The 10,009-nt window shown below is 43.2% G+C and overlaps 1 protein-coding gene across 2 annotated transcripts; it reads left to right on the top strand.

Annotated features, from left to right (window-relative positions):
• The first annotated feature begins 771 nt into the window (after nucleotides 1-771).
• On the top strand, nucleotides 772-9,906 carry LOC147146232 (mitochondrial glycine transporter B-like). 2 transcript variants are annotated; one of them, XM_086034377.1, is made up of 8 exons: nucleotides 772-1,094; nucleotides 1,262-1,363; nucleotides 5,517-5,641; nucleotides 5,907-5,991; nucleotides 6,659-6,838; nucleotides 6,914-7,082; nucleotides 7,165-7,328; nucleotides 8,504-9,906. In XM_086034377.1, exons 2-8 carry the CDS (start codon nucleotides 1,349-1,351, stop codon nucleotides 8,624-8,626), a joined length of 861 nt encoding a protein of 286 aa, XP_085890503.1. In that variant the 5' UTR covers nucleotides 772-1,094; nucleotides 1,262-1,348; the 3' UTR covers nucleotides 8,627-9,906. The 2 variants fall into 2 exon arrangements, with proteins under 2 accessions (XP_085890503.1, XP_085890502.1); XM_086034376.1 differs by lacking the exons at nucleotides 772-1,094; nucleotides 1,262-1,363 and adding an exon at nucleotides 4,131-4,421.
• The last annotated feature ends 103 nt before the right edge of the window (nucleotides 9,907-10,009 follow it).

Here is a 10,009-nt window from a genome sequence, read left to right as displayed (position 1 = left end):
CTTGTTTGTGTTGGGCAATCCATCTTTTCTTTGCTGGAAATCCTAAATCTGCTCAGTCAATGTAAGCAACTATGGAAACCAGGGCTGCACAATATAGAGAAAATATCGACAATGCGATATTTGCTCATGCAATATGTAACTATGAATTAATGTGACAAAGGGTGAGTGAGTTACAGTATATGCCGCGTATGAAGCACTCTAATTCTACAATCTTGCAGAGATGTGCTCAATATTTTGAGAGAAAACGTAGCAACAATCTCAGTCGAAGGCTGGGGGTCCTCGGTACACGATCGAGTTACATTCATACATAGGAACGTATACATAAACGCTGTAGTTTAGAAGCCTATGCCATGAAAAACTTCTAGGCCATAAATGTGAAACAATCACATATGTATACCGAGGCCCACCACTTTTTTTTTTTTTAAATACAAGTTAATGTTTGAATAGTTCACTCTAGTGAGCCTGGCGTGTATACTGTATTTATATATGCAGTATAGCGAGCGAGAGATAGTGTATAAGTCTAACTACATACATTAGGGGGAGTTCACAATTTTTAATTTTTTTCCCTTCCCACAATGAAGATGGCTCTATTTGAAAACGAATCGCACTGAAAATGATGGAAATCATGTTGAAACTATAAAGATTTAATAAAACATTTGTAAGTACGTGTTTTTTACCATCTACCCGGACTTTTATGGAAAACCTGATTAAACGGCATGTTAAGGTTCAACTTATTTTGAAGGTCCACATGTAAATCTTTTATTTTGAAGTGTGCAAGGCTGAACACACTTTAAGTTATAGCGGAAGCGCGTGCACCTCAGTGTTGACCGCCCGCTCTTGCCAAGCAACAACTTTCGGCGACACTATATGTTATTTTTTGGGGGGTGCGGGGGCATTGGTTTCGTGCAAGTGTCGGGTGAAGGGTGTGACTGAACTTGTAAAAGTCGTCGTAGATTTAACTGACACGAGACTTGGAAGTTGTCTCGACACTCGAACGCCAAGTCATCTCCGTGTACGCCCCCAGTCAACAACATGGCGTTTTTAAAGATGTTTGGGGTGAACGCCGTTTTCGTGACTCCTTAACTCGGCTTGAGGTGAGTGCTAGCTATCGAACTTCAACTAATTCGGTTGACCGCGGCGCTAGCTTGTCCTTCACCTTCCCACACCCGCCGCCGGGTTGCTAGCCGATGCTAGCTCATCACTGTCGACACCGGAGATAATGCCATCATGTCAACGTCTGCGTTGTTGTCTCCTTTCTCAGTGACATCTGACTTTAGACGCCGCCAAAACGGGAGCGGTCAGCGAGAAGGATTCCTCCGGCTCAGCCTCCAGCTCGAGAGGCGTGAGGATGGAGTTAGCCGCGGTGAGTGTGCAGTTTGAAATCGAATTAACGCACATTATTCGCGAGGTTTTGGCGACCAATACCAGCCGCGAATAGCATAAATTCGCGAAAAGTAGACGCGAAATTGGAAAGCATTGGTGGGAAAAAAACAAATCCAATTAATTCCACAAAAAAACACTGATAAACATTACATATACGTTTTCCATCCCCAAAGAAATAAATGAGTGAAAAAAAAAGTAAGCTGTATGTGTGCACAAGCAACACCAAATAACTATTGAGCACTCCCTTAATATTTTTCTTTTTTAATTTAATCCAAATTGACAATGTGGTGCATTAAATAGAATTTTGGGGATAAAACTGCTTTTCTTCAGTTGGTCACTAGGCTTTAATTTTTTTGTATTATGTATATTTCATTTATTTGTTTGGTGTCTAGTTCAATGCTTAACCCATTAGGGACGGGAGCTCATAACTGCGTTTCTATCACTAGAGCCGGAAGCGCTGTTGCGTCTTTCTACCCTTAAAGCTAGGAGAGCGTATACGTCATTTTCTATTTATTATTTAATTCTTGGTCTCTCAACCAATGGAATGCATCAGAATAGACATGTGATGGTGTCGTGAGTCGTCTGAGGATATCCGGAATTTTTTCGAGCAGTAATGGCGGACGCTGTCGATCGTGTGAGCTCTGAAATGAATAACGGCAGTAATATAGATGACGCGATTGTGGACTTTGAACCAGTAGAACCAGTCGAACGTGATATATGCAGATAATGACAATTATCGGCATATTTGTAACAGAAAAGAGGATGGTAATTACCACTCGATTTTTACAAAATTAAATGTAGTGCTTTTCTTGCACTGACACTTTATTTTTACCTCTTCGGTTGAAACGGTAAATAATAATAAATTCTGCCTGTGTGAAAGCCACATGTCGAAGCTCTCAAATTCTTTTGGAATTATGTTTCTGTCTACCTCAGGGGCTGAGATATTAATTATTTTGTAGGTGTTGAATTTCTGGGAAAACTCCAGGTTTTCAAAGGTAATTCCAAAGACGACCTAATAGTGTAATTGTTTCATGACAGAAAAGTTGAAGTGATAACGCGACTGACTTTGCAGTATTTCATTTACGACTTCTACAGAAGTCATAAATTATGTGTTCTACAGAAAACAAATAATCTATCTGCAAGGGTTAACTACACTCATGCTGGACACAAAAACAAGGTGGTACATGTCACAATCCTCTTATCTTTTAATTATTGAATGAGGAAACCACTCGCAATATAACGCTAGGGTGTCGTTAAAACGAGCTACTGTGTCAACATTGGTTAACGTTTAGGCACAACTTTAGATTGTTTGTTCAGGGCCTAAATGTGTCATAAACACCATCAAAGGAAATTGGCATCCGCAAGATGGACAAAATAGCTGCTAATGTCTTTGCATCAAAGTACTTTTTTCGTGGCCTAAAACACCCAACACAGTACAGAATTATTGGTTTGTATTTTTTTTTTGTAGCCTAAAAATTCCCAGTACAGTACAAAAGTATTGTAAATGAAAAAAAAAAAATAACTGTTTGAAAATTTTTAAAGTTTATCCAAATTTACCTTGTTTGTTCTTGGGGGGAGGAAAATGGCGTGCATCTGCTCAGGTTCATGAGCCACGATGTTAGCGTTTCCTTTTTTCATCTCTGTTGTAATTGAATGCAATAAGGTCCTTCCAAAAAAAAAAACAATTATGTACTGTTCCAAAAATAGCATACACGACTGTACACGACTAGTGCCTGAGTTTAAAAAAAAACAACACAAAAAACTCAGCCAAACATATGACTAGGTAGCTCTGACAAGATCCTTTGAGCTGCGTGCTACGCTAATGCTACGCTCATGTCCATGCTTTCCATTACCTTTTGATGGGAACATTGCCAACATGGCCGACACTTTGACATGTTTTGGCCTGCTCTCGTCCACTGTTAGTCTGGTTATCTATAATGAGATCAGCACAAGCTGGAAACATGACCAGTCACTGTCTGTTGGTGGCACCACAGCACCGATTACTGGCACGGTGGGGAATTGCCACCATTGCGACCAATTCTGGAACCAACAGACTTAAAGCGGAAGTCAACCCAAACATATTTTTTTCAAGAATATGTTCTATGCAGGCCCACTAGTTGAAACAAGGCATTCTGATTAATATTGCGTTTGTGCAATATGAGTTTAGCAGCAAAATCCACCCGTTTTGAGCCATCTCAGGGGGCGGCCATTTTGTCACTTCTGTTGACTGAAAACGACATCACAGATGCTCAGGGCTCAGATAACGACCAATCACGGCCCAGCTTCAGAAAACAGGTGAGCTGTGATCGGTTGTTACCTGAGACCTGAGGAACTGTGATTTTCAGTCGACAGAAGTGACAAAATGGCCGTCCCCAGAGATGGCTAAAAACAGGTGGATTAACTCTTATTCCACAAATGCAACATTAATCAGAATACCTTGTTTCAACTAGTGGACCCGGATAGAATATGTTCTTGAAAAAAATATGTTTGGGTTGACTTCCTCAATTTTAGACCAATAAAGTGAAATTGGCTAATTGCCCACCTGATGATCCGCCACAGCATACTCGTGTGATCGCCACGTCCGAGTGTCCGCCGTCATTTTGCCCGACAAGGCGGCCGCCGAATGGCTCCACGCATAAATTTTAAGTCGGCGCACCACACAGAGCAGCATGCCATGACTCACGCCATTTGACAAAGATGCGGCGCGGCAGCGGGGGGGGGGGCAGATGTGCAAGTGTGTCTCCGCGAGATAAAGATAGAAGCCCGTGGAAAGCGTCGCCCGGATTACAAACCTCCGCTTTGGCGGCTAAACTGGGGGAGGGCGGACGACGAGCCAGCCTCAGAAGAGCCTTTTTTTTTGTGTGTTTGGGTGTGTGTGTGTGTGGCTTTCTGCGTCCATGGCAGCCAGTGATGCTTCATGCGCTAGCTGACATGCACTTTGCGACGGCGCCATCACTTCATAGTGTCAGGTGAACCGGGCCAACATGCAGGAAAAACACCAGCCTTCCAGGCCAGGGCCGAGCAGCTTGGGGGGGAAGGTAGGACGTAGAAGCGGCATGAGAACTTTTTTTTTTTTTTTCGGTGGGGGTGGGGGGGCGGTTGTACACACTGTGGAAGCTCTACGCTATATATATTTGTTGCTCTTCACCCTCAGCACAATTAGCCTGCTTTTCCCTGAGTCTTTACATTTTCGTCTCCACGCCGAATGCAGTTCAACCGCTCAATTCTACAAATGCGTGTTCTTGTCTTTCAATCGTCGTGCGGCACAAAGTTGTCACCTCACCATTATTGCGTGTTTATTTCCCGCTTGAGTGTCTGTATTCGTGTTTGTCGCCCTTTATGCAGCACAACCTCGACATCCCACATTTACTGTGGTTGCGCGCGTGTGTCTTTTAACCTTTATGGAACACAACCCGAGCACCCATTGAAACGATTGTGTTCTTGTCGTTCTATCTATGCAGCATGCTCGACATCCTATGTGTGTGTCTGTGTTCTTGTCTTTCTGTCTTCATGGAACACAACCCGACAACCCATTGAAACGGTTATTCTGTCTTTGTGGCGCACGGCCCTTGACGTCAACCTTTGGTTGTCCGTGTGTGTGCGTGTGTTTGGGGGTGAGAGCACAAAAGTATATTAATTTCTTTCCTTTTTGCAACAAAACCCTTGACCCAGCTTTTGTGTATGTGTCTGTGCGTGTGCGTATTATGAGACAGAATGAGTGTGTGCGCGAGGCACCGCACTTGTTACTTGAGCGAGATAACGTGCGTGCGCGCGCGCGGGCGTCTGACCGCCACTTTTTAACCTATTATCGCATCGACGTGGGCACGCGTGCAAGTGTGTCGACTGTCTCCGCACATGTCCGCCATCGTGGCTGCGTGGGAAGCAGACGTGCTCTGTCAGCAGCCTTTATACATCAGGAGAGAACGCATCAACTAAACGTGACTCACTCACATTTATTTACGCTCATTCAATTGGGTCGTTAAAATGTCAGACCATTGTGAGACTGTTGCCATCATAATATTTCTTTTTCTTTTTCCCCCTTTTGCATCCTCCCCTCTTCTCCCCTCTGTTCGTGCTTTGTGTGCCCCACTTTTCCGTTCTCCATCGCTCCATCCGCCCGTTTGTGTCCTCAGGCTCATCCGGCTCTCAAAGCCTTCATGTGCGGCTCCCTCAGCGGCACATGCTCCACGCTGCTCTTCCAGCCTCTGGACTTGGTCAAGACGCGGCTGCAGACCTTGCAGAACAACGCCAAGCCAGGGTGTGTGTGTGTGTGTGTGCGTGTGTGTCAGTGTGTATTTACATATGTATATGTTTGTGTTAATAAGCATTTATTCTTTGACACACACTCCACATGCTCTGCTGGCACTAACTGATAAGGGCATACACGCTTGCAGGCTGTCACATTACCCTCAAAGGGCATTTAGCTAGCTCCGTGTCGGCCACCAAGGACACAAATTTGTATCACTCCACTCCATGTTGCGATAGCTGATGTGTGACCTTCCTCTTTGTGTTCCGTCTTACAGTTCACCAAAAGTGGGGATGTTTAGTGTTTTCATCAACGTGATAAGGACAGAAAATGTCTTCAGCCTGTGGAAAGGAGTTTCCCCCGTGAGTAACAAAGCCAGCAAGACGGTCTTAAGAAAAACATTTAGTCGATACAAGCACATTATTCAGTAGATGTTTCATTCCATTCAACTCCCCCGTTATAGTTTCTTCATGTTATTATTGTTTAAAGCGGAAATTAGCCCGTACATATTTTTTTCAAGAATATGTTCCCAGCGGGCCTGCTAGTTGAAACGCGGCATTCTGGTTGAATTTGCGTTTGTTTGATATAAGTTAAGCAGCAAAATACACTCGTTTTTAGGCATCTCTGGGGGCGGCCATTTTGTCTTCTGTCGACTGAAAATGACATCACAACTGCTCACAAGGACCAATCGCGGCTGACCTGTTTTCTGAATCTGAGCCGTGACTGGTCCTTGTGAGCAGTTGTGATGTCATTTTCAGTCGACAGAAGACAAAATGGCCGCCCCCAGAGATGCCTAAAAATAAGTGCATTAATGCTTATTCTACAAACCCAATATTTATCAGAAAAGAAATTTGCATTGACCTCCACTTTAATAAGACCCTTGCCTCAGTACACTGGGATTAACTTGCAAAAAATTGCTCCTCAAAATTAGAAAGTTGTTCCTCAAATTAAGTCGTTGATTACCAAAACTGCTCCTGAAAGAAAAAAAAGTCAGTTCGCGCTCCGATGTTGTCAATTTCTCCCCGCCAGTCTTTTGTCCGCTGCATCCCCGGTGTGGGCATCTACTTCAGCACCTTCTACTCGCTCAAGCAGCACTTCTTCCTGGAGCGGGCGCCCAACGCCGGCGAGGCCGTGCTGCTGGGGGCCGGCGCCAGAGCGGTGGCTGGCGTCTGCATGCTGCCCTTCACCGTCATCAAAACGCGCTTTGAGGTAAAAAGCGTCGGCAGTTAATGTTCCATTAAAAAAAAAAAAAAAAGTAATGAAATTTCGCTTATCTTCTCCTAGAGTGGCTTTTACAACTACGTGAGCGTGGCCGGGGCTCTGAGGAGCATGTACGAGACGGAGGGAGTAAGAGCGTTGTTCTCCGGCCTCACCGCCACGCTGCTGCGCGACGCTCCCTTCTCCGGAATCTACGTCATGTTTTACAGTCAGACCAAGAAGACGCTGCCTCCAGGTTTGAACCAAGGCACTCTCCCGAGAAAACAACCCCACGCTGTTAACGTTTGTTTTTCTTTTATTATGAATGTTATTAATAGAGGTGACGTCGTCAGTCTACATGCCCCTGGTCAACTTCAGTTGCGGCGTGGTGGCGGGTGTCATGGCGTCGCTGGTCACGCAGCCAGCGGATGTGGTGAAGACGCACATTCAAGTCAGCCCGTCACAGTGGAGCACAGCGGACGCTATTCGCTACGTCTACAAGGTTTGCGTTAAGCTGGGATACACGCGCTAATGATTTTTAAGGTCTTTAAAATGTGTGAAACCCCACACATAGCTAGGGGAAAAAAATCCCCAACCTTCACTGACCCGAGGCCATTCACGTAAAAATAAGAAAAATAAAAAAAGTCGACATAAGTGTTTTTCACAGCCCAGACAGTATTTAATAATGAAATCAAATCCACTTCTAGTTTCTTGCGCCCATCCAAAACAATGTCAAATAAATAACCTTATCAAAAAGACATTTATTGAAGATGTGTAAACTTTGACCCCCAACAAGATGCCACAAACACATTTTTGAGTCTCAAGTCGATCTTATTACCACAAAAATAATTCATACGTTTTTACATCAGCAATAAGGATGGAAAGAAAGTTTGTGTTTTGGGTAGGTTTGTCAACCTTTGATTTCAATTTTTTTCGTTAAATATTTATCCATGATTTTTTTCACTGTTAGGCTCCTTCAACTTGTGTTCAGATAAATAACTGACTGATGCCTTATCGCCCCCTAGTGGCAGAACGCTGTATTGTAACTGAACAACAGCAGCTCTGATGTACTGAATTGATAATATACGCTGCCTCATAAGATCGTACACTTCAAAGGCACAAAACTGAAATTCTTTTTGACCCCATCCCTGTGGTTAAGAATCGCTGCTGGAGATTATCAACAAAATGTTTGGTCATGTGACATCCGCAATGGGTTGTTACCTAAGCCCTGAGCAACTGTGTTGTTTTCCGTCAACAGCAAGTGACAAAATGGCCGCCTCCTGACATGGATTAAAAACGGGTGGATTTTCCACAAATGCAATTTTAATCAGAATGCCATGTTTAGCCTGGAACATATTTTTGACTTGAATCCTCTTTAAAGGCTTAAATAATATAGTATAAAGACACTAAATATGAACCAGTCATTGAAGCTTATGTTATTCCATGAATATACAGGGCCACCACCCAAATAGGCTTAATGTATCACACTGAACAATACTAACATTTACAGTTGTAGTTTTCCGAACAGATCAGGGAGGACTCCGTTGCTCTTAACACATCCCACACCACAGCTCTTCAGGCTAATTTTTCAGACAGCATTTTTGCTGACTTTGATCGCAAGGGAGGTGAAGCCAAGTTCGTTAAAGACATTACATTTTCCGCTGTTTTCGTTCTCAGAAATACGGCCCTGGCGGCTTTTTCCGCGGGGCCGTGCCTCGGTCCCTTCGGCGCACTCTGATGGCTGCCATGGCCTGGACTGTCTACGAACAGCTGATGGCTCGGATGGGCCTCAAGTCCTGAAGATGGCGGCGAGGCATTCAAGAATATTGTCGAGCTCGTAGCGAGAGAGCGATTGAGTAGAGTGAGTGTGTGTTTGATGCTATATGCTGATTATAACTATTAGTGAAAATGTGTTCAACTATGTGTGGGTGTGAGATTTTGAACTCTCTCGAGGATCAAAATCTGTGTTAGTAGCAACGCTGACAGGTTGATCTGCACTGAATTCTGTCATATTTCTTGAACTTGCATACGATTGAACAGGGTTTCTTACTCGCCAATAAACCCGCACCGATAAAAAAACGGGTTTAGTTTTAGGCTCAGACAATCACAAATACTCACACACATACACTAAAAAATTGTCTTATCATTATACTTCTCACATCTCTGCTTTAAAATTTTACTAAAACTAATAGAGTATTTAGCCAAACATTTGCTATTTGACTAGACTCTAGCTAAAATGTACTTTTTTTTTTTTAAAGGCAAAGAGCAGTTTTCATTTTTTGTATTTTTCGCTGTTCAGTATTTTCATTGAGCTCAGAATTTAATTGAAAAAAGAAAACAGCAAGTTTGACATTTAACCGGCATCTTTCCTCAAATAGTGGCCGTGCTCCTATTGGTCGCAGGGGTGCCTGATCCCCTCAAGGCTGAAATAGGTGCCTCGGGAAAATAAAACGTGTAGTAACTGTCATTTCAATCTCAGTTCTTAGACTCTATTGTTCACACATGAACATTAAGGAGTCCTTTGCTAACCATATCAGCAGCACACAAACAGTCTGTTAGATCAATTCAAGTGTGCAGACACCGTGTGTTCTAGATGATTTACCTGTGTGGTATCATAAATGATCTTTTGTTTTGTAGAAATGATCACTCTAGTTCGCAGATGTGATGGCTTCATCACATCTGCGAACTAGCCTTCTGGACGTTAACATAAATGAACTTGCAGCCAGTGACTAGTGAAAAACAAATGAAGGCACTTTGCTGTACATATTTCTATAGAGAGGTAATATATTGATATTTTGACGTGTCCATGCAAACACTGCCAAATATGCGGGATGACAGTACATGTTTCTGCAGTTACTGATCACACGTTCCTGTGGTAGCGGCTGACAAAAGTGTCTTAATCTTCCTTTGTGTTGAATGTGTGTGCGTGCGCACGTCACAGTGCACTCCTGTCCCTGTATGTGGTGATTATTTGATCAGTATTGTACATATTTGGTCTGTGCAGTGTTGCCTCAGACATTGTGCCTGTCAGTTTTTATTGTCAATAAATATACCTTTTCAATAAACACGTTTGAACCATGTATCATATGTTTTTAATACATCGAGTAGGGCCCTCAAGGGCTTTATTTAAAGTATAAATAGATCATTAAGCAGGGTTTCCCCACACCTGATTTAAACATGGCA

Source organism: Filicampus tigris, chromosome 6 (genome assembly GCF_054856515.1).
Source record: "Filicampus tigris isolate MCC_2025a chromosome 6, RoL_Ftig_1.0, whole genome shotgun sequence".
Taxonomy (NCBI): Eukaryota; Metazoa; Chordata; class Actinopteri; order Syngnathiformes; family Syngnathidae; genus Filicampus; species Filicampus tigris.
This window is presented reverse-complemented; position numbering and strand designations above follow the sequence as displayed.